This window comes from Cavia porcellus, unplaced genomic scaffold (assembly GCF_034190915.1).
Source record: "Cavia porcellus strain 051 isolate PalLab524CR breed Dunkin Hartley unplaced genomic scaffold, mCavPor4.1 scaffold_26, whole genome shotgun sequence".
Taxonomy (NCBI): Eukaryota; Metazoa; Chordata; class Mammalia; order Rodentia; family Caviidae; genus Cavia; species Cavia porcellus.
The window spans coordinates 27,549,760-27,575,395 of record NW_026947509.1 but is presented as its reverse complement, the minus strand read 5'-3'; the positions used below and the strand labels follow the sequence as shown (position 1 = coordinate 27,575,395).

The window sequence follows — 25,636 nt, the reverse complement described above, 5'->3', positions numbered from 1 at the left end:
GGGGCTGGGCTACAGGGCAGGCTCCTCTTACGCGGCGTCCGATCGTCCACCACCGGCGGGCGAGGGAGTTGGGGAGGGAAGCTGCAGATTCAGGCTGGCTGGGCCCTTGTGGTTTTGTGGCCATCTTGTCATTCTAACGGTGCCGTTTTGTTCCGGAGAGGAGGACGATGTGCCGGCCGCTCCGTGACGTTCACAGTGCTCGCCAGTCCCCTCCCCCACCACCAGGCAAAGCTCCTGAGCTAGGCGAAGGACCGTGTTCTGTCCGCGGTGGCTCTCGGCGGGCTGTGGTGACGTTAGACGGGTGGGGCTCAGTGCACGGGTAAGGGGACTCGGCAGAGGTGGTGGGGAACAGTGGAGTCTCACCTTTGACTCGGCCCATACCGGGACAATGCATAGATCTCTTTTATCTTTCTGGTCCCGTTTTCGTCAGTGCTACCCTACTTTTCCTGGACTGCGAACACAAACTCAGAGCCTAACCGCAATGAGCGGCCAGTTCAAACTGCTTCGACATCACTCGCCTCTGCCCACTCCCATTATTTTCTGTGGAACGCAGTTACGTTATCCAGTATTTCTTGAGTGGCCCCAGTCATTGTAATACTTAAATATTTAATATTTTAAAGCAGTATTGGTCATCGTAAGCAAAGCAATGGAGTAAGGATCATGAAAGCTGTTTCCTAGTGATTGTAATTTGAGGTTATTTTCAGTGATTAATTTTGGTAGTTCCCATTCAGGAATTAGTACCACTCAGCATACTGGCAATATATACTGTTATATCTACTTTTGACGTTGATTTTCTCTTTAGGTTATAAACGTTGTCCTTTATTTTTTCCACTTTTCACCCTGATCTCTAGTCGCTGTCAGAGTTGATCAAAAGCTTTTCTCTTGCTTTGTTGTTTGAAACAGGATCTTGCTGTGTAGTCTAGGCGGCCCTTGAACTTACTGTGTAGCCCAGGTTGGCCTCAAAGTTGGAGATTTCTTTCGCTTCTGTCTCCAGGTACTGGTTTTACAGAAGGCCATCATGCCCAGCTTTAAGCACAGAAGTTACTTAGATGAGATTCTCTTTCTTATTTAACAGGATGTCCTAAGGAAAAGAGGGGTTATCTCCTGCTCATCATTCATGAACGTGGTTCAAGCCCTTTTTCCCAATTCTAAGATACAGAATCTATAAAAAGGAAAATTTGTCACCATCCCTTTCAAGGTTAACCAAAACTCATTTGACCAAAGAATTAAGGCAAGGCTATTTATTTATCCTGTATTTATACTACTCGGTGTTAATGGTCACACATCACTACTGAAAATGTGTTTGATTGTGGGGTGCCCCAGGCCCAGTTGAGAGTGTCATGTTTTATACTCAAATCTGAAGAATCTGAATGCCAAACATCCCAAGTGTTTGGATAAAAGGTTCAGAACCTTAGAATCCTACATTGGAGGGTGGATTGTGGATTTGGTATATGAGAATAATGTATGTCAGTGAATGGTAGTTTCAATTTATGTGTGAGTATTTCATTATTATAAGTATCTCTAGCAACATAAGGTTAAAATGCCAAGGGTAGTTTTGTTTTTTGGATTTTTTTGATACCGGGGATGGAACTCACGATTTCATGCTTTTGTCAGGCAGGCGTTTATGCCGCTGAGCTAAATCTCTCGCGCACCAAGGATAGTTTTGTCCATCGTTTTTCATCTCATGTTTTGTGGAAATTTTGTTCTGATGTATGTGAATTGGAACAAGTGTTGTGTGAAAGAAGGAAGCTGTGGATCAAGAATAAAGAGCAACTTTTGACATTTAAAATGAGCACTATATAAAATAATAAAATTTTCTTTTGACCACATTTTTGAGATTCGGGAGATCCTAAATTGTTCAACACCAGAGACTTAAGTTAATTGTTGTCTTTGATAGTCTGTGTTGCTGGATCAAGAATTTCTTCCTGAAAACCAAGTGCTTCAGCATTTCAGCAATCTCTTTTCACCTTTAGTTTTATATTAGTTCAAAAATTGTTAGGAAATAATTTTAGATCACAACTGTATTTCAGGAAAGAAAAAAAAGAAAAAATAACCTCTATGCGGTTAGAGGGACTTGATAAAATTAAAGCAGAGTTGAATGTCTTCTGAGAATTCAAACTTCTCTGTTTTGCTATACTTGTGCCTCAGGTATAGCTCTTGAGAGGGAACCTGATGGGAATAAAGTCACCTTTTTCCCCTCCAGAAACGCACTTAGCCCTCAGAATGCTGAACAGAAAGGGACTGAAAGCAGTGTGAAGCGCAGTGTGCTGGGGTACTCACATGAGATTGCTCAGAGCCCGCACAATCCTCACGTTGCACGGTTCCAGGGTTCTGTGGAAGGCAGGAGAGGCACTCCAGGATACTGTGGTGTGGTACTGTGTTGGTTGTTGATTTGAAATCTGATACATGAATTATTGAGACAACTGGCCACCATTTTCTCATTTATCTTTCCTTGTAAATTTGAAGGATATTACCCAATCCTTAAGAAAAAGGCACATCATTAGAGATACCAGATAGAACTAGACCTACTAATACTAACTTGGAAAAAATAAGTTATGTGATTTGTGCAGACCTTAATTTCTTTACTGCTAGATTTGTTACGTTTAAAATTGCTTGCTCTGTTGTAAATGGCATTTTAGCCTCATTTTCATCTTATAATATTTATTGGTGTTATCAGAAACCCTTGGTGGAGGGCAGTATGAACCCAGTATTAAACCCAGGGCCTTCACACTGAGTTATTCCAAGCCTTATTTTGAGGCAGTCTCTCTAAGCCACTTAAGTTACCCAGGCTTGGCTCAAACTTGGAATTTTAGTGCTGTGATTGCATGTGTGCCACCACACCCACCAAAATGTTTTGACTTAATAATTTTGTATTTAGACCCATACTAGATTATCTTATTCTAAAATTGCCTTTTTTTCCTTTAAAGATAGTTACTATCTTTGCTCAGGCCCACTTCTTAATTCCTGGGCTCAGGTGGTCCTCATAGTCCTCCAAGTAGCTAGGTTTACAGACATGTGCTACCATGCCTGAATGAGAGTTATTTTATCTTATCTTTGGGGGAGGGGTCAGGGTCTCACTAAGTTGCCAGGCTGAACTCAAACTTGTGATCTTCCTGGATCTATGATTGTACCTTATGTTCTGCTTTGCTCTCTTTTCCTTAACTGGGCTTATGAGGAATTTATTTCAGAGAATCAGCTTTTGAATTTACTTACCCTTTTCATTTTTCTCATAGTTTCAGTTTTTCTCACTATTAATTTCATGTTTTCTTTTGACTTTATTTCTGGATATTATTTTACTGTGTCCCATAAATTTGACGTCTGAAGACAGCTTATAGTTTTGCTTTTGAGCCCTTCTTTACCTTTCCCTTCTGGGTTGTGGTTTAATATTTAAAAATTTAAAATTGATTATTTATTTTGTAGCATATGAGATTGAACTCAGGGCCTTACATGTGCTAGGCAAGTGCTTTTCTACTGATCTACATCATCACTACTTTGTAAATTTTTATTATAAAGTCCCATTAAATTGTCCAAGCTGGCCTAAAATGTGATCTTATTTCAGTAGCTAGCATTACAAATGTGTGCGACTGTGCCCAGCTAGACTTTATTTTTTAAAATGATAGATACATTATTGGATTTTTTTGTTTTAGTTAGACATGGTGGCACACACCTGTATTACCAGCTATATAGAAGGCTGAAGTAGTAGTAGGAGCTTTGAGCTGAGAAACATCAAACAAACAACAACAACAACAAAAAACCACACACAACCCAAACACAAATAAAACACTGTCCCACAGGGAGCCTCTGGGTTTAGTCCTCTGCACTGAAATAATTTTTTTTCAATTTTTCTTTATACTTTTGAGTCGTGATTCTCTTATATTGTTAGTATAATCAGTGTATTATATATAAAGTCAGATTTTTGGCTGTTCTGCTCAGTCCATCTTGTGCCTTTGCTCATATTGTGTTTACTGAGTCTGTAATTCTAGGAAAAGTGTAATTAAAATTTCCTCCCTTGCATTATGTTCATTAAGCTAGCCTTGTATTTTTCCTTGTCTTTGGTGCTTACATTTATCTGCAATCGTTATTTGAATATACATAGGATTATAAATGTCCTATCTTGTTTCAGAATTTTTCCTTCAGTACCACTTACTGTTGCTATTATTTTGTTTGGTTCTTTTTCCTTTAAATCCCATTTGACTGATACTAATAATGCTGCCTGTCTTTTCACTGATCTGGTTGGTATGTATCTCTTTTTTTTTGGTATGGGGGATGGAACTTGCGACCTTGCTCTTGCCAGTCAGGTGCTTATGCCAGTGAGCTAAATCCCCGGCCCTGGTTGATATATCTTAATCTGTCCCTGTATTTTCAGCCTTTGATACATTTTTTTTTAAGACTATTTCTTCCACATAGCATATGCTGGGGTGATATTTGTTTTAACTCCAGCCTTTTCCTCTCATTTTATTGCTAGAAATGGAACCAGGGCCTCATGTGTGCTAGGCAAGTATAGTACCATACCACTGAGTTACTGCGTGTCCTCTTTTAAGGAGTGAATTTATTTCTTTCGTTTATACTGATAACTGATACTTTTGAATTTCATCACTGAAGGTTTGGTTTAAGATTGCTGTTGATATTGTGTTTCCTCTTGTTGATTTTCCTAATATTTGCTGGTTTGATTAAGTTACTCTTGTTTCTCAATTTGGGTTAATTTGATTAAGTTGTTTTAAGTTTGGTTTAATTTGATTGCTCAGTTTAATTTGATTAAGTTGCTATTTTTCAGTTTCTCGAGTTGTTTCTCAATTTGGAGGTTTTGCTGTAATTTTTCTTTAATGCTTACCTTTCTTTTTCGTTCATAATCACACCATTATCTCTTCGTTTGAAGTCAAGATATTAACTCCTGCCAAAAGTACTCATATTCCATCTGCTCTCTTACTGCTTCCTTTAGAAAGTTTTATTTCTCTGCTGGCTGTGGTAACATATACCTTTAATCCAGGCTATTCAGGTGAATTGCAAGTTCAAAGCCAGCATGGACTATCTAGGGAAACTATCTCAAAATTTAAAAGTGTACTGAGAAGGTACCACAGGTGTGTAGCACTTGCCAAGCAGACATGAGGCCCTGAATTCAATCATCAGTACTAAAGGAAAAAAAAAGAAAAAGTTTTACTTCTCTCTGGCCCCCAGCTTTTAGGTTTTACTGAGATAATTTAATATTTTTAATTCAAGTCTATTAATAGAATTTTTCTGGAATGTCCTTTCTATTCAAGAGATCTTACAACACAGTCCCAGATAGTTCATTAATGTATGGACTGTAGTCTTTGTTCTTCTCAGGGAAGCTTTGTTACTTTTTTCTGTCTGTCCCTTTTATGCCTGTGGGACCTACTGATGTTAACAAAGTAGGTTTCCTGTATATTGCTTACAGTGGGCCACTAAAAGATGAATCAAAACTATAACCTAGGTCTTCTGTGAGATGTAATATTGTATGGTTAAAAGCTTATAAATCTTACTGTTGCTTTCTTTCTTTCTTTGGCTAGTAGATTGGGGTGTGATGACCTCGTTTATACTAAGATGCTTGGAAACATTTCCATTCCAAAGAGGATCAGGAGATATGTAATATTCAGGAATGGTAAAGTTTGGGAAAAAATGGAAAACAACAAAGTAAAAGAAGATTTCTGCTACGTTTCTTTCTTTTTTTTTTTTTTTTTTTTTTTTTTTTTTTTTTTTTTTTTTTTTTTTTTTTTGAGACAGGGTCTCACTATGAAGTTCAGGCTGGCCTTGAACTCACTATGGAGCTGAAGCTGGCCTTGAACTTGCAGTGATCCTGTTGCTTCAGTCTCCCAAGTGCTGGGCTTACAGATGTGTGTCATCTTGCCTGGCTTCCACTGTTTCTACTTTATAGAGAGAATCCAATTTGACTAGTCACAGCTCTTGATCTTGTCACTAAAAAAGTTAAACCAACAAACTTCACATTTCTCGAAGTTTTTTTTTTTTTTTTTTTTTTTTTTTTACTTTTCAAGTTATAACTGAAGGGTTTTTTATTCTTTGTATAAAAATTCCACATATCTCTAAAACTATTGTCACTCTTCTCAGACACTTAAGTCCCTAAGCTTGTAAATATAGTTTACATTTTGCCCTGTGTTCCCATGTAAGGTTTTAAGTTGGTCTGGAGACCTCCTGCAAATGGCAGCTGTGTCCAGGCATAGTGCTCTGCTAGGGGCATCCCTGCCTCCTTGAAAGATTTTGAAAAGTGGAGAAAAATGACTCACTTTCAAAGACTGAGACTTTGTCTTTTTCTCGTGTTGCATCCCTAGTGCTTAGCATACAATTAATACTGGGAAAAATGTAAAATATTATTGAAAATACACAATGTGTATTGGTGCACATATGTATACACAGTTGCTTTCATCAACTTCCAGTTTTTAACCCTGGTTTATCTGAATGATGAAAAGTATAAATGGTTATTTCATAATTTCTGGAGAGTTATACGAGATGCTAAACAACACAGATCACCAAATGCCATATGTGAGAGTCTTTGCAAGCTGTTCATGCTGTAAAATGTGCTTTGTGATGCTTACACAGACCTTTTTTTTTTTTTTTTAACAGATAGAGAAAACAACAAGAAAGATGTCTAAGGTAAGACCTTGGATCATCGTGTACCTATAATATAAAGAAAAACTGCTTTATGTTTCAGAATTTTTTTTTTTTTTTTGGCACTTGGGATCGAACTCATAACCTCATGCTTGCCAGGCAGGTGCTTATGGCACTGAGCTAAATTCCCAGCCTGTTTGTCTTTTGAGTCAGGGTCTCCCTATGTAGTTCAGACTGGCCTTGAGCTCACTATTAGCCCAGGCTAGCCTGGACCTTGGCAGCAATCCTCCTGGCTCTGCCTCCCACATGCTGGGATTACAGGCCTGTACCCCCATATCTGGCAAGTTTCCAGACTCTTAATAGGACTTATGCATTTGATTCACTCAGACAAAATTCTGATTTGTCATTCTAAAAGTTTTGAAAGCTTTTCAGGTTTCTTTTTTCTTTTATTCTAAATATGTCAGTAACAATTCAGTTAGCCTTCTTAGATCATTCCCAACAGACTAGATAATTTAAAATTCTAAGTTTATCATGGTAAAATGGATGGGATCTTTAAGCTTTACAAATTGGTTTAGTTTGCGCTTACAAATTGTCACAGAGCCCTGAAATAAATTGCTTCTGAAGCACATAACGCTGAAAGATGTGGAATTAGTGGTTAAAAATGGTAAATTTTTTCTTGTTGCTTTTATTTTTGAGCCTGTGGGAAAAATATCATTATACGAGATTTTACTTTTTTGAAAGTAACAAGTGTGGAACACAGATAAGCAAAATAGAAAATTAGCCTTTATTCCACCACCAAGAAACAAATAGTTATCATTTTATAAATATTCTTTTATTTATTTGTGACAAGGTCTTGCAAAATTGCCCAGGCAGGGCTTAAGTTTGGAACTCTCTTGCCTCAGGCATCTGTAGAGTTTTGGAATTACAGACGTGCACCAAGCCTGGCTCTCCTTTTGCCTTGTGTGGACATGTGCATTTGCAAAATGTAATCCTATTCAGGAGTGATGGTTCATGGATATAATCCCAGCACTAAAGAGGCTCAGTGAAGTAGAATTTTCGTGAGTTTGAAACCATACTGGGCCACATAGTTGCAGGCCAGCCTGCCTGCATATAGGACTCTATATCATAAAGAAAGCATAATCCTAAAAGAAATGTTTTATTTTGCCTTTTTCAATTAATTGATGCATTAAAACTTTTATTTTTTCTAGGTTTGTTTTTTTTTTTTAAGTATTGTTGCTTTATGATTTTATCAGACATATTTTTGTCAGAAAACAGTGATGTACCAGTGTGGTCAGCTGTGATCTTCTCAGTCTTTTCTTTCTTGGTCTTTGATATTAGATACTTAGCATGCACTCCTGTATCACTTGAGTTATTTTGTTGATACTCTGTCCCACAGAGGTAGAAGAGTAACAAGAGGAATACCTTTTCCTGGATACTTTTTATAAAGTTCGTAGCACCTGATACCTGGTTATAGACTGTTTTTTAGCCATGCTTGTTAAATAAAACCACTTATCATTTTGGTACAAACTGTAAGTTTGATTGATTTTTTTTTTTTTCCTATGACCGTATTTACCTCAAGTCAAAATTTGAAATTGTATTAAGATGAATTAAACTTGTATTTTGTATGTGTTACCAAATTACTAAGCAGAATATTAATTCATTAATATGAATTAATTTTGGATCAGTATATAGCTAAAGAATTATACTAGATTGATTTTACTTCTTTTAATGCTGTTAAGTGAACACTAGCCATGTTAATGTATGATTGCTTTCTAATTTGTAAGCTAATTACCTATGTTTGTCACAATTCTAATTGATTATATCTTGTAAACAACCAATAAGCCATTAATTACCTTTTTTAAAAATCTTCTTTTAGCAACAACCGGCTCAGTTTATAAATCCAGAAACTCCTGGTTATGTTGGATTTGCAAACCTTCCCAATCAAGTTCACCGAAAATCAGTGAAAAAAGGTTTTGAATTCACGCTGATGGTGGTTGGTAAGAAATTGATGTATGGCCTCTTTCCTTCTCATCTTGTTGAGTATAGTGGTGTGATCTATCTTGGTTTTTTTTTGTTTGTTTTGGGTTTTTTTTTTGTCTCTTTCTTTTTTATCGGTACCAGGGATCGAACTCACAACCACACACTTGCAAGGCAGGCGCTTATGCCGCTGAACTAAATCCCTAGCCCCTGTGATCTATCTTGTAATAGTAAAGATTTCTTTGTTGTCAAAACTGAGTAACTTGTGAATTTGAATATGTTATATGTGTGCATAAAAATTATATATATGTGTACATATTTGTTACAGGTATTCAAATAATATATGTTAGACATTTTTCTCAACAAGTAAGCTTATCTACCCTTTAACCTCCTTACTAGGCATTGAACTCAAGGCCTTTGCACTCAGCCTTATCCCTAGACCTTTTTATTTATTTATTATTTTTTTATTTTGAAGCTGGGCATACCTATGATGCATACTTGTAATCCCAGCACTCAGGAGGCTGAGGGAGGAGGATCCTTACAAGTTCAAGACCCACCTGGGCTACAAAGTGAATTCAAGGCTAGCCTGAACCATACAGTGAGACCCTGTCTCAAAAAAAAATAATAATTTATTTTGAGACAGGGCCTGTGTTACCCAGGTTGGCCTTGAACTTTTAACTCTCCTGCATTGCCTCACATCCCCTCCTCCCCATGCTGGGATTACAGATGTGCTGTTGTCGGTTTTTTTGTCATTTCCTTATTAATGTATGTTGTGTAAATTTCATGGAAAGAGACCGAAGAAACATCTCTATCCAAAATGAAGTGAAGTAGGCTAGGGATGTAACTTGGTGAATAACTGCTTGCCTAGCATGCGTAAAGTCCTAATATCCAACTCCCAATACCACAAAAAAGAAGGATATCAAGCAGTTCAACAAACAGCTTGGGCAATTCCAGCTAGGCAAATAGCTGACTTTATTGGGGTTTACTTGTAGAACAGTGGTCAGCTTGTGGGCTATAGCACCACTGGAGTCACTTGTTTTAGGGTGCTAGTGTCACTAATTAAAGCAGCGAAAGCGAAAAGGCTCCTCAGGAAGAGTGGTGTGAACTTTGTTTCTTTCCTCATTATGGGACTTTGTTGGTCTTAGCAAGCACTGTCTGGCCACAGTTTTGGATGACCTTCCTAAGTTGGAATCTGGCATGTAGCTTCAGCACCTGCCAGGGTGTAGGTAGGCTAGGACCGCTGAACAGCTAGATAGGGAAGGGTGCTACAAGATGGAGACCACTAGAGGGTCTCAGAACAATTTTTCACTGCTTTGGGTAATGAATGTTTGCACTTACTGTGACAGCTAGCATCCAAATTGGCCTTGGCTACTTCCCTCATGGTACTTACAGTGGTCTCCATGCTGAATAGAGTCTACTTGTGCAGTAGGACATTGCAGAGCAGACATATATTGCTTCCAAGAGTAGGTCCCAAATGGCATACTGTGTGACTCTTAAGTCACACACACTGAAAGAGGCCAATTATCCTGTGGAGAGGACTTTGTACAGCCTGAGGAAGAAATCCTCAAGGCAAGAGACAGAAGCTGAAAGATCCTTCAGCCCCAAGTGAGCTTTCTGAAGAGATCCCAAGCCAGAAACACTGCCTTAGCCACACTCAGATTTCACACCCCTAAAAATCTGTGAGTTATTGTTTGTGGTGGTTATAGCCTCTAACTTTTGCAGTAACTGTCAGATATTAGCAAATAACAACAAAACTCTTTGAAGTAGAATTATGGTTCTTATTTTAAAAATTAAAACTCTTAGATCTACAGTAATGGATGTGTATTAAATAAGTAATAGTCTTTACTGTACAATTTTGTTTAAAATTACTTCTTGAAGTCCCTTAGAGTTGAGCTATATTGTAGTGTGTGCTTCAGCATGTCCATAGAGCTTAATGATGAACTTTTTTAGCTCGTTCTTAGTAACTGCAAAATTCTCTGAAGTGGGTTAGCATTGGAAAAAGTTTATGATGTCCATTAATTGAGGGTAAGTGATTGCTTCTTATGGTTAATTGTTCACAGACCTAAAATGAAGGAAATTGTGAAATTCTTGGTACAGAAAGGTGAATGTCAAGATGTATTAGAAGCACAGTAAGAGGACAGTAGTAATAATGCATATTTAAGTTCTTGGTAGAAAAGAGAAATCCAGTGCAATTTATCATACAGTTATTTAGTTTTATAATACTCAAAAATAGGCAGTGACTTCTGTCTTTAAATCATGTTAGAATAAGACAAGAGTTTAGCTCTGTAATAGGTGATAGAGTAGATTTGTGAACCATACAATTTTGGGCTCCATTATTACTCTTACAGTGGGAAAGCAGTCATAGATAGCATGTACACAAACCCTGTTATAATAAAGCTTTATTTATAAGAACAAATAGCAAACTTCATTAGAACTCAAGTCCTTAATTGCTAACCCTGGAAATAACCTGACTGACCATCCTCTTGTGAATAAGTAGAAATCTGGACAAAATACACAAACCTGCTCTCTTAAGACATTAGATAATAGTTAACACAGGAATTCAATCCTTAAGAAGGGAGGTAAATGAAGTGGAGTGTCAAGTGACTGCAGTCTTCTGCTCATTACCTGTGTGTGTCACAGGCAAAGGTGAGGATAAATCAAGGACACAACAGTCTCATAGAGCCCAAGAGACAGATCACAATTCAGGGAACCAAGGTGACTGAAACCCAAAGTAGCAGGACAATACAAAAAAAAGGAAACTCTAAAAATATTCACTGGGGATTCCTTGGAAGTACGGGGTGAGCACTAATTTGCACACGAGCTGGGTAAGATTACTTGAACCCGGGTAAGAAACAGCTACCAGAAGACTGAGCTGACTTGGAAACTGGGCCAGGCTGGAAAACTCACATGAATTCAGGAAGGGGTGGATTCCAGCTAGATAAAGAGGAACAAACCCTGCTGAACATTCAGAGCACTCAGTGGAGACTGGACAGAGTTCTTATCTTGGCATGGGACCAAATTAGACATAAAAGCTGTTGTAATCTTTCCCTAACAAAACTTAGAAACAAGCCTTGGAAGGCATACACTATTTGCCAGACAAAAAATATCACTTAATGAAGACATCAGAATCCAGGCATTTGCAGGGCTCGGATGTGATTCAGTGATACAGCATTTGCTTGGCACATGTAAATGCCTTAGTTTATATCTCAAATGCATCCCCACCCAAAAAAAAAAAACAACTCCAGGCACTGCAGAACAGCATTCATATGCAGTACAAATTTGAGGCTATCAAAGGAGGAATATCATGTACTATACTATATAATTAGGACAAAAGTCAGGCAATAAAAATATCCATAGGTGACAAAGATTTGACAAAGAACTGTTTTGCATTGTTTTTTTTGTTTTTTTTTTTTTTTTAATTTTATTTAAGGAGAAAAGAAAAAAAAAAGCAGGGAAAGGGTACAAGTTATACAGATTTACAGAAAAAAAATGAACAGTAGGAAATCACTGGTTAATGGATTACATATTGTCATCTTAGAAATAATTGTTCAAGTCACAAAATTAAAGCTTGTAAAGTGGACATTCCATCAATGATACTGCAAACAGTTCTGTTCATTGATCCAATAAAACTCTGTGATATCATTTTCTATCTTATACACTTAAATATACATGCAGTTATATAGTTTAGAGTACTTTCTTTTCCTCTCTTTTGTACCATGACTATTACACATTTTGGGTTTCATTGCTCCCACGGTTCTTATTACTTTTTTGGAAGAGAGTAAAACCAAATGTGACATAACAGAACAGAATCGGTCCACTCAAAAGGGTGGACATAATAGATAATGTAAAAACATAATACAGGTGATCAACAATGGTTACCATAATGTCTCCCGCTATCTCTAATAGAATTGCCTATATCATTAGTTATAATACAATTGAACAAAACAGTAAAGAATAAAACCGACAAAACCAAAACATTGGAGACATTGTAGGTCTTCAAAAGTAGCTAAAAGTCAACAAGAATGGGCGTCATAATGAATCTCATTATCTTCACAGCTGATGCCTAAACTTTCGAACCTGATACTATCCAGCAAAACAGAATAGGGGAACATCAGTTAAAAACCAGATGGTGAGAGTAATACAGGGCTTTAAATCAAGGTAATGAAAAGTCAAAATGGGTTACTATAATATATCCTGCTATTTTTTTCCTTTAATTAAAAGGATAAAGATAAAAAAGTAAATAATGGAGTGGAGATTGAGATAAAAGAGGGCATAACAACGAAACAGCGCAGATCAAAACATAACCATTTAAGCAGAATAGTGTTTCACCACCAGATAATCCTAACCTAAAAGTAGTTACCATATTGTTTCTTTCTTTGAAATCCTTGAGTACAACTTCGTATACTGTAGCATTAAGTATATCAAAACAATGTAAAACCATTCAAGAGAATGACAGCATTACAGAGTATTTAGAATCGACTAACAGAAAATGAACAATGGTTTCTGTATAATCTCCTTGTCTTTAAAAGGTTTTTGCTTATACTATCGTACATAATAAAATCCAATAAGATAAAGCCTATTTAGACCATTGGAGACAGAAGGACAAAAGCTAGAGCATTGTTTTAGTATGGGTTCTTACTATGTTGCTTAGCCTGGCTTTAAACTCAAAATCCTCCTGCCTCAGCCTCCCTGTACCTGGGATTACAGACCTGTATTGCCATGGCCAGCTTTAAGAACTCTGTCTTAAATATGCTTATGTGTTTAAAGGAAAACACACGTATAATGAAAAAATGAAAGGCAGAAATAGAACTAGATGGAACTTCAAGAAGTTAAAATAGCAAAGTTTCAAGATAAGCTGGGCGTGGTGGTGCACACCTATAATTCCAGCACTAGGAAGGCTGAGGCAGGAGGATCACTGCAAGTTTGAGGCCAGCCTGGACTACAAAGTGAGTTCAAGGCCACCCTGAACTGTGTAGAGAAACCCTATCAAAAAGACAAAAAAAAAGGTAAGATAAATGTAACAGCAAAGTATATACTGTAGAGAAAAGAGTAATAGTAAACTAAAGCAGAGGAAAGAAAATGTTGAAAGAAATTTGAGCATACTCAGTAGCCTAAGATACACAAAATGCCATCTTAATTACAGATTTAGAGTCACAAAGAAGAAACGGTAGCAGAAAATGGTGGAAAATGTCTGAAATTTTTCCATATTTGAAGAAAATTATAAATGCACAGGTTTCCCCAGATCCAAGTGGCTAAACAAGCAACAGGTGAATAAAGGAAACTATACCAAGGCACATTATAGCATGTTGCAAAAAACTAGTGGTAAAACACTTAAGCAGAATAATGTAAACACACCAGGGTCCAGGTAGGTGGAAACCACAGATAAAGACTAAAATCTTAAAAGTGACCAGAAAAAAACAAAAGATTATATAGTAACAACCCAGGATGAGGACATAACTGGGCACAATGGTACATGCTTGTAAATCCCAGTACTCTGGGAAGCTGATGCAGAAGGATTATAAATTGGAACCCAGCCTGGGAAATTGAGGGATTCAAATGCTGTCTCAACATAAAAGGATTGGGGATTTAACTCAGTGGAAAGGGCCTGGGTTCAGTCCCCCAGGACCCCTCCATCCACATACAGAGTAGCCACTGGCTTACTGGGAGCAGTGCAGCACATGGGAGAATGACATTTTAAAGTACAGAAACAGGGCTAGCAGCCTAGAAATGTCTGTGTGTCACAGACATCCTTTAAAAATGAAACCAGCTGTGGTGTGGTATATGTCTGTAATCACTGCACTCAGGAGGCTGTGGCAGGAGGAGCTCAGGTTAAAGCCCAACCTGGGCAACTTAGTGAGACCCTCTCTCAAAATTAAAAAAAGGAGACTGGAAAGTATAACTCAGTGTGGAGGCCCTGAGTTCAGTCTACGGTACGGAGGGAAAAGATGCAATGACATTTTCAGACAAATAAGTTGAGATGGTTCATCACCATCAGTTTTGCATTAGAAGAGAGTTCAGATAAAGGTCTTATTTAGATGGAAATGACCTATATCAAGGGATGAAGAACACTAGAAAAATAGCACATATGCAAATAAATAGAAAAGCCTTCTTGTTTTTTACTCTCATACAAAGATAAAACTACTGTATATCATATAGAAATAAAACTGAAGCTAACACTATGGAAGCATGCTTTTTTGTAAGTGTTTGATGCCTTTTATGTGAAGTGATAAAATGTTGTTTGAAGACTGCTGTGTTACTGGTACCTGTCATATACACCAGAGCAACTCCCTGGGGAAACACAGATTTTACTAAAAGGTGAATAGCACTGATAAATTAGATTATTCAAAGTAATCTAGTAGAAAGCAGGGAAAGATTGGATGAGACAAGAACTGACACAACAGAATCAATAATTACATGTGAATTATTGTACAGTGGTACATTGATTCATGAACTTGATTCCTTCTTTGATTCTGGTTGCAAGTTCAGCTTTGCTGTACATAAAAAGTCCTACTAACAAACAGTTTTATAATCTGTAAAATCTGCTGAAAAGTCATTGTGATACTGGAAAATTATGTATTAAAAATCATTGGACTTTTGGAGAAAATAGGAGCATAGCACTCAGAACCTTCATCAGTGACATTGGAAAACAAGATATAAACATAGCAGAATATTTTTACATCTGCTAAGTGATGTCTTAGATGATTTCCTGGTGTCATGAAAATACCGCAGACTGGGCAATTTAACTACTTTTGTTTTCTTGAGACAAAGTCTTACTGCACAGTTCATTCTGCCCTTTTGGCTCACTTTTTTTGTGTGTGTGTATTCTGGTTACAAACCTTTGTCAGACAATAGTACCACAAGGACTTCTCATTTATAGTTAATTTTTTGCTTCCTGATTGGTGTCTGTTTAGTCAGCTTTTTTTGTTTTGTATTGTTTTGTTTTGTACCAGGGATCGAACTCATGACCTCATGCTTGCCATGCAGACTCAGTCAGCTTTTTGATGCTATGGCAAAATATCTGGCATAATGGAAGGAGAGAGATTTATTTGGCTCATGGTTTCAAAGGTTTTAGTCCATGATTAGCCAGTTCTGTTGGTTCCAGGCCTGTGGTGAGGCAGGAACATCATGGTTGGAAGGAAGGGTATGAGAGGAAAGCTGCTCTCATCTCATGGCAGACAGGAAGGAGGAGGGAAGAGAAAGCAAAAGCCAGGGACTACACGTGTCCTTCCAGGTTACACCTTTAGCAGCCTTTTTCTGCAAGTAGGCTCCATCTTCACAATAGCCCTTGTAGCTATGAAGGTATTGATGGATAAACCCATTGTAGATACTAGTACCCTCATGATCCAACCACTTTCGAAAAGCCCCACTGCCCCTGAGCCTTTTAGGGGACTTTTATTGTTGTTGTTACTGGGGAATTAAACCCAGGACCTTTGTAGGGAGCTGTATATCTCTGGCCCCTTTGTTTTGTTCTTCTCTCTTTTTTTTTTTAAACTTTGAAGTCAGGGTCCTGTGAAGTCTTTCTGTTACCTAGGTGAAGTTTGAATTTAGAATCCTGTCCTTGGCTTCCCACAGTGCTGGAATTACAGGAGTAGACCACTACACCCAGTGTAGAGGACATTTTTGCTCTAAATTATAAGTGCAACTTCAATTAAGAAAATTTTTAATAAAGCACAATTTATTTTTTTCTTTTACAATTACTGATATTCTTGTCCCATGAAATCTTGTTTGTCTGTTCTAGAAATTAAAGATTTATATTTAGGCTTATGATCCAATTCAAGTAAATTTTCAGATATGATATGTAGAAGGTAATATACCCTATATGTTCATCCAGCTAATATTTGTAGAAAGACTTAACCTTTCTATCACTAAATTACCTTATCATCTTTACCAAAAAACCAACTGACCATGTATATGTAGGTCTCCCTTTGGGTGGCTGTTCTATTCAGCTGATCTTTGTGTGTACCCTTAACATATTGCTTTAATTACTGTGCTCAGTCTTGATATCTGGCAATGTAAGTCTGCTAACTTTTTTCCCTCTGTGTGTCTCTTTTTTCTGTTTTTGGAGACAGAGTTTTACTGTGTAGTTCAGGCTGGTCTTGAATTATGTAGCCCAACCAGGCCTCAAACAGACACCAATCCTCTGATCTCAGCCTTCCTAGTGCTGGGAACAGGTGTGTACTACCATGCCTGGCAATTTTCTTATTTAACTATTTTGTCAATTTAGATTCAGCATGTTAGTTTCTATTTTTCATTAAGGAAAATACACAAATGGTCAAGAAATCCAAGTAAAAAGGTTCACATCTGGGAAATACATATGTAAATCAGAGTGAGACAGCATGACTTATCCACTGATGGGCTGTAGTTTTTAAAGGCCAGCAGTCCAGCTGTTGGCAAGGATATGGAACAACTGGAGCTCTCTTGATTGCCAGTGAGAAACTAAAGTGCTCTAATCACTTTGTTTTGTTTTGTGGGTTTTTATTTTATTTTATTGAGACAAGGTCTTGCTATGTGGTATAGACTGCACTTGAACTCACTTCTGTGGCCCAGGGTGGCCATGAACTCATGGCAGTCCTCCTACTTTGGCCTCCCAAGTGCACAGATTGCAGGAATGCCCCACCTTGCCCAGCCTCCACTTTGAAACTAGTTTGGTACTTTGGAAGTGGGAAGAGGGTGTTAGTGTTGCTGTGTAGCCCAGATTGGCCTCATGTTCACTGTGTAGCCTAAACTGGCCTTAAACTTGTAGTTCTCCTGTCTCAGCCTCCCCAAGTGTTAGGATTACAGACCTGTGCCACCATTCCTGTGCAGAACTTTATTAACTGTGGTGTCGTAGCAGTCCTATTGTGCTCACAAAGACTTGTATATGAACATTCACAACTTTTCTCAAAATAGGCCCAAACTGGAAGTGGAACAGATATCTCAGAAAAGACATAGAAAGAATGGATTAACACATTACTGTATGTTCATACATTGGACTGTTGCTCAGGAGTGCCAAGTAACAGGCTACTGATAGATGTAAGCACATGGATTAATCCCAGCCATGCTGAGCAAAAGCAGCTAGACACAAAAAGGCAATGCTGTATGATTCTCTATATGTGAAGTTCCAGAATAATCAAAGCCAACATGTAATTGACTTGATGTTTTCCTGCAGTGGGGGCTATAGATGATAGAGATGATAAAGTCATACCAAAGAACTCTTGAGCATTACAGAAATATTCCTGTGCTGAGTGGAGTTTGGTGACCCTAGTGGGTACTTTGTCAAAAATAATCCAACTATACAGTTTTTAAAATGGGTATATTTTGGTAGGTTTTGGTGGGATATCCTGTAATCCCTGCAGTCTGCTAAATTGAGGTAGGTAGATCACAAGTTTGAGCCTAACTTAGGCAATTTAGCAAAACCTTATCTTAAAATTAAAGGGCCGAGATATAGTTCATTATAAAAGTCTTGGGTTTACCAGTTCTCAGTACCACACACATGTAAATCATACCTCAATAAAGTTTGCTTAAAAGAATACAGATAGCTAGGGATTAAGGAAGAAGTGGGTAATAGAGAAGTGGAAAGCTAATCACAAGTACAATAAACTTTTAAATCATCATGTTAGAACAAGAAAAACATTACAGCAAAAGGCCCTGACATACCCTACTGAAAACAAGAGCCTGTGAAAAGGAATTTTTTGTTTTTTAAGTTATGGTAGACAGCAGTTTGCAAGAGGTTCTAAACTCGTGAGTAGCCAGTATAAAAACTTCAAGGAAGCAAGCTATGTGGGCAGAATGTCACAAGAGAACCTCACGATTATGTGGCTAAAGACTTGAGTCACATTGTGAAAATTGATTATAAAGTTATCCTGCCCACATTTATATGGGATGGTCACTTAATTTTTAAGAAAAGTAAGATTAAAAATTGAGAATTTGGGCCAGGGATTTAGCTCAGTGGTTCAAACGCTTGCTTGGTAAATGTGAGATTATGAGTTCAATTTCCAGCATTGCCCCACCCCCTCAAATTGAGAATTTAAGAGAAACTTACTGGACCAGGGATATAACAGCAGCAGAAGTGCCTGCCTGATAAGCAAAGTCTTGAGTTCGATTCCAGGTACCAAGAAAAGAACAAGAAAAAAGTTACTGCCAAACATTACCTGATAGCTGGCTTTTTAATGTGGTCTGTTTTTTTTCTTTCTTTCTCATTTTTATCAGTACCAGGGATCAAACTCACAACTGCCTGCTTGCAATTGTGGCAGGCGCTTATGCCACTGAGCTAAATCCTCAGCCCCTGTGGTCTGTTTCTTAAGAGGCTTTCAGGGGGAGCCCTTGAGAACTAAGTGGAGAGAATAAAAATGGGCTTTGAGTTGCAGGTTCCCTGTTGTGAGGATGCGAATGTTTGGTGCAACCTTCATGGTGCCGGAAGCCAGTGCAGGAGCTGCTGGCCTGGGTGGCTCCCCTTGGCTCCCTCTTCCATTTGCACTGAGCTTGCAGACAGGAGGGTGTGCATGGGCAGGAAAAGTGAGCAGTTAAAAAGGGCCTTGTTGCATGTTGTTTTAAAACAACAGTTAAATTTTACATTAGAAAAAGCCATGAACAAACTCTACTTCATTGTTGTGTTGGTGAAAAATTTAAAAATTAATGCAAAGAGAGGTCACTCAGATGTAAAAGCGTAGATTTTTGAAACTTTAAACCTTAGAGAAGGTGGGACTTCAGAACAGTATTGTATCGTAATACAAAGCTGAACTTTGCCTGTACTTCTAATTCCAGAAGACAAGAACTGTTTTGTGAATTCTGGATCCCTTCCATCCCAATCAGCCTCCCATCGCTTTTTTTTTTTTTGTACTAGGGATTAAACTCATGACAGCATGCTTGTAAGGAAGTACTTATGCTGCTGAGCTAAATCACTTGCCCCCTCCCATCACTTTCACAGGAAATTAATTCTAGTACTTTTTTTTTTTAATGTGTTACTTTTAGAGAAAAATGAGACAATTGACCTCATTGTGTTGGATGGTGATGATCGACACTAGCTCAAGTCCCTTGTGACTCTGATTTCCTCTGTTTGATGGCACCTGAGAAGCTTCCATTCAGGACAGAGATGCTGATGAGAGAGAAAGACATGTAACTTCCAAAATCAGTTCTGTGACAGTGTCATGTTCTGAGTTTGTAAGCAGATCACTTATTGATGTTACCTGAAAACTCTTCCACATTAAACAGCGTATATACCCTTAAAATCAAGGTTAATAGCCTAGAAGTAGTCCTGGGATGTTACAATTAGTGTTTAAAGATGCATTGCAAACTCTTGTGCTCAGGCATTTCCTGGGCCTGGTTGCTTTCCAGGTGAGTTGCCCACAGCTTCATTGCTCTGTAATCAGTGGTGATATTATTTAGTGTTCTTCCCCTGCTCATCCTGATCTTTTGTCATGTTCCTGTGCTGGACATGTGCCAAACACAGAAAAGAACTAGCAAACCAGCATGGTGGCTCACACCTATAATCCCAGTGCTTGGGAGGCTGAAGCAGGAGGATCATTGCAAGATCGAGACCAGCCTGGGCTCGAGAGTGAGCTCAAGACCAGTCTGAACTGCACAGAGAGACCCTGTCTCCAAAAAAAAAAAAAAAGAACTAGCATATACTGGTGAAAGATCTTTCACATCTCAGAAAGATATAAAGGATGCTGTCAAACAGCTTTATCAAAGGAAAGCTTAGTGGAATAACATTTAATTGATGCTTTTACATTCGACTTTGACCACATTCAACATACAATTCTACTTTTCTTCGTCTTTTTCATCCACAAAAATTGCAGTACTAATTTTGTATGTATATACACATTTCAGATTCACTTATTTCCTTGATTTGCCTAGAAATAATAATTTTTAAAATAGATGTGGTGGCCTCCTTTCTCATGCTATACAGGTCTTAGCTGAAAGTGGTTCAAACTGAAGTGCCTGGGGAAGGTCTAGCATCAAGTACAATATAGTATTGAAGTGGAGGAGCATCTCTGAAGCCATAGATGATAATCTACAAGGAGGAGTGGAGTTTGTTCATGTCTCCTAATATAAAATTTAATTGTTGACTTTTTCATCTTCTTAAAGGTAAATATCAAACATTAAAAATAACAGAATAAGCTGGGCATGGTGGTACTTGGCCTATATCCCAGCACTCTTAGAAGCTGAGGCATGAGGATTACGAGTGTGAGCACAGCCTGGATAGCTGAGAACCTGAACCAAATTCCTGTCTCAAAAGAAAACATAAGGACTGGGAATGTAGTTCAATACAGAGGCCTTGGTTTCAATCCATTGTGTTGTGGAAAAGGGAAAATAGAAGTGAAATTGTGTTTCTGTACAATGTACAAGTTCTGAAATCACATCTACCTGGATTGAAATCAGGGCCCTGCTCTGCATACCTCTGACCTCAGTAAGTTACTGTCTTTCTTTGAATCTATGTGAAACGGGAATAGTGGCATCTATATAAGCTACAGTGACTACGTCAGGCACACCAAATGATGTTCATGAGATGTTTAAACCCATGGACTAGAATAAACATAGCAGACTTAATAGTTGTTTGAAAGGTCATAACAAGATTTTTCATTTTCATTTCAAGGTGAGTCAGGCCTGGGAAAATCAACTCTGATAAACAGCCTGTTCCTGACTGATCTCTATCCAGAAAGAATCATACCTGGAGCTGCAGGTAACTATTGTGCATGTATAAGTTGCTAAACAGTGCATAAATAATATTTTTTGTCTTAACTAGTTAGTCTCTTCTGGATTTTCCTTGAACACAGGAAAATTTCACCAGGGGAAGTGTGTTACTCCTGAGGCCCTGGGGTCCTGGTTGTAGAATTTCATATATTTGCATGTATCCCTCTTTTCTATGCATTTATGGGTAGTTTCTACCTGTAGTTTACAGTAGATAGGAGGGTCTAGTGAGAGATTTATGTTATTAAAAATGATGTTTATTGCTGGGAAGCCAAAGCAGGAATGTTGAGAGTTTATGACCTGCCTGGGTACATAATGAGACCCTGTCTTCATAAAACAGCTGCATACATAGAAAATTACTCACATCTCGGAGGGTGGGTCAGCAGGAGGACAGTATGTGCTCCAAGCCTCCTCCAGTGCATCTATGAAGGCGAGGCCAGATCGTTAGAGCTCTATGCCTCCTCCATTACATCCTGAACTGTGGGGCTGGCTGGAAAAAAGTGAGTTCATGCTCTGTACTCCTCCATTATATCCCTCATGGTGGGGCCGACTGGAAGATTGTGAGTTTGTGCTCTGTGCCCCTCCCTACATCCTAGAGGTCAGGGCCAGATGGAAGACACTGAGTTCACAGTCCCAGCCTCCTCCATTCCCCACTCCCCTGGGACAGAAAGGATGGCTGGAAGACCAACAAAATCCAGGACAACAGCCCAGCACACAGATGCACACACTCCTTTGGAGGGTGAAGTAATCAGTAATGTGGAAACATCTGAAGTAGCAACAAGGAGACAGCAGTTAGACTTTGAAGAACTTGACTGACAGAAGACGAGTCCCAGCATTTACATCCAGAGGCCAAGATGGGCTCTATACCCAGCATATCTCTGGGATGTAACATGGACATTATCACGGAACTGTAAACACCAGAAGCAGCTTATTTTTAGGATAGCTATAAAGAACTAACTACTTCTGTAAGGCATCCCTGAACGGACATTTCCTTTCTTCCTTGAGAGAGGCCTCAATGCTGGTGGTACAGCTATATATCATAAGAGGTTGGTAGGCATCAACATAGAAGACAAAAGAAAAAAGAGAAAGTGGAGAATGGCAAGACACAGAGGCTAGATGCGGCTTCATACCCCTAGGCCACCCATGACAGACCTTAAACTCAATGAGATAGGTGATGCTGGAAGTCAAACACTGGAACTTTCTGAAATGATAACAACAGAAGTTAAAAAAACAAGTGGAAAAGGCCATATTGAAAATGATCTCTCTGGAACAAAACAAAATTATGCTTAAAATGAATGATTAGAGAAGACACATACACTCACAAAAAGAATACATGAGCTTAGAAAGCTTGGAAAAAATTACCCAACATAAGAGAAATGGAATTCATAAAACAGGTCCAAACAGAGATCCAGGAGATGAAAACCTTCATTGAAAGTATGCATAGATTGAATGAAGAAAAAGATAGAAATTTCAGATCTTCAAGACAAAATTGCAGCTAGTGATCATAAAAAGAAAGATATCTTAAAAATAGCAAGAGATCATGAGAAGATTACATCAACTACAAGACAAAACAAAAATAACACAAGATTGATTGGAGTCACTGAGAAAACAAGATGCACAAACGCCATAACAATCATAAATAAATAATACTCCTATTACGAGAGCACCCAGCTATTTAAGACAGTTATTGGTAGACATGGAAAACCAAATAAGCAATAATACAGTTGTCACAGGGAGACAGATCAACTAGACAAAAAATCAGTAAAGAAATACAGAGCTAAACCAAATCTGTAAACAAAGGGACTTAATAAATAGAAGCCATACCCTAAGGCTATATGCCAGTGGCCCAGAGAAACCAGTGAGCCTAGCACCAACCTGGAGAAGCCATGCCCTAAGGCCCCACTGCCGTCAGGGGAGCATCAGTGAACCACCGCTGCATGCCTCTCCACCAGTGCAGGAACGCTGGATGGGAGGAACCAGGTGCTTAGTCCAGTCCACTGCACCGAAGGACTGACAGGCAATGCAGGAAGCACCTGGGATGCAGCAGTGGGCTGATTTGGAGGAACACAGGAAAATGTCAAGATGAAGAAGCAATACATAATCTCAGACCTCCAGCCCACACAGAACAAGTTCAGTAGACACAGACATAGTAGAAATTAAAAGCCACACACTTGAAGTGTCTGAAAAGATAACAGCTGAAGTAAAGAATCAACTTAGTTCTTGTATTGCTTGGTTAATTTTACATACCTATGACTGATGATCTGGACAAGTATTTTGAAGATAACAGACATTATGGTAACCATTGTTAATTTCTTATTATCTTGTTTTGAAGTCCTATATTGTTTTCATTGTTTCATTGTGTTTGGTTTTATTCTGTTTTGAATTTATGTTTGATGATATGGGTAGCTGTTTTGAAGATAACAAGATATATTATGGTAGCCATTGTTGATTTTCTGTTACCTTGTTTTGAAGTCCTGTATTACTTTCATTGTGTTGTTTTGATTGGCTTTATTCTGTTTCTTTTGGTTTTATTCTCTTTAAAATAAAATTTAAGGAAGAAAAGAAAATTACTATGAAGATTGATGTTGTCTGAGGGTTCTGGTAAAGGACACACCATGAATATTTGATAATTGAGTGGATTAAACAGAGTTGGAGTCTGAGTCTTGGGCTGCCACAATAAGGCTAGACTTTTAAACTGTTCTCTTTATTCCTGAAATATTGTAATTTTTATTGACATATTTAACCTTCCCCAACAGTATGTTAATCTTAGCATTGAAATTTCCCTTGATGGCTCTGGAACCTTTTTACACAATCCTTGTGTTCTTCTGACACCCTTCCTACAAAGTGAGGTAGTGTTCTTCTAAATTGTTTGTTGTATATTAGTTACTTTTCTCATTGCTGAGACAAAATACCCCACACTAAAAAGACAGATTTTTTTAACTCATACTTGGTAGAGGTTTCAGTTCAGCTGGCTTGAAGTCAGGGTGACATGGCCTAAAGGTATCTTAGAGAAGAAACAGTTCATGGTGGTCAGAAGGCAGCAAAATAAGCAATGAGCTTCTTGTTATACCTTGTATCTTATCCAGGCTAGTCACTGTTACAGTGGGTAGCACTCACCCTTAATACTAGCATTGCACCCTTGATCTCATCATCACACACTCTAGATGCAATCACATCTGAAATCCCTACCTATGAATGCATTAGTCTTTGTGGGGATATCTGTATACAAGCCATAACATTTCTCACACAGCCTCATAAAGACCCATGGGCTTTATGCAAAAGCCATTTAGTCCATCTATAGGAATTTTCAAAGTTTGAAAGCTTGACTGAAAATTCTGAAATCTGTGAGATTTAAGGCAAATTCTTAACTGCAAACATTTGTACAAACAAAAAGAAAATTAAACACTTTCAAAATACAATGGCACATGGAAAGACATTTCCATTCCAAAAAGTACAAAGAGGATTCCATAAAGAGTGGGAATAAAGCAAATCCAAAATCCACCAGGGCAAATGTAAGTTCTGTGGTTGTATGTACAGAATCCAAGACAACCTTTGGCAAGATGTGAGCTCGAAAGGGCTTGGGTGCTCTTACAGTGACTTAATTTTAAGGAATAGTCTCTTATTAAATTTCTTTCTTTTCCAGAGAAAATTGAAAGAACTGTCCAAATTGAAGCTTCAACTGTGGAGATTGAAGAGCGTGGAGTTAAACTGCGCCTTACAGTAGTGGATACACCTGGCTATGGGGATGCTATCAATTGCAGGGATTGGTAAGCACCCCAAGAGGGCGCAGAGCCCCAGAGTACCAAGGACTGTGCATGTGTTTACTTGGATTTATTCTAATCTATTTAAGTTTATAATGTTAATTAGGGAGCCAGGGATATATAGCTCAGTGGCACAGTACCTGCTTGGCCAGTGCAGAGTCCTGAGTTTGATTCCCAGTACCTCCCCCACCAAAAAAGTTTATAATGTTGATGAGTAGTCATTAGACAGGGGGTATCTGTATCTTATAAAACAGTATGAAAATTAAAACATTAACTACATTTTTAATGAGAAATACTACAGACAATGAGTTTTTTCCTGAGAACACTATAGTGAGATCTAAGATGAAAAAGCAACTTTCACCATGCCTCCTTATGCACACCTGTAATCCTAGCACTTGGGAGGCTATAGCAGAACAATCACAAGTTTGAACCCTGCCTGAACAACTTAGTAAGACCTGGTCTCCAAAGAAAAACTTAAAAAGGGGTGGGACTGTAGCTCCCTGTGAAGGCCCTGTGCTCAATCCCCAAGATACACACACATAAAACACACACATATACCCCCCCACACACACACACAAAAGTCAAATGTCTGTAATCTGCCAGTATAAAGGAAACACCTTGATTTCAACTGTGGCTAGCAGATTAGTATC

General features: G+C 38.3%; 1 protein-coding gene across 3 annotated transcripts in view; it reads left to right on the top strand.

The window, feature by feature from the left end:
• Septin2 (septin 2) overlaps nucleotides 1-25,636 on the top strand; it is a 41,303-nt gene that overhangs the window by 769 nt on the left and 14,898 nt on the right. For all 3 annotated transcript variants that reach the window (XM_013157362.3, XM_005005677.4, XM_003474558.5), the window contains exons 2-5: nucleotides 6,595-6,624; nucleotides 8,456-8,576; nucleotides 21,131-21,217; nucleotides 24,869-24,992. In XM_013157362.3, the coding sequence (XP_013012816.1) occupies nucleotides 6,616-6,624; nucleotides 8,456-8,576; nucleotides 21,131-21,217; nucleotides 24,869-24,992 (341 nt within the window). In that variant the 5' untranslated portion in view covers nucleotides 6,595-6,615. The remainder of the gene's footprint in view (nucleotides 1-6,594; nucleotides 6,625-8,455; nucleotides 8,577-21,130; nucleotides 21,218-24,868; nucleotides 24,993-25,636) is intronic.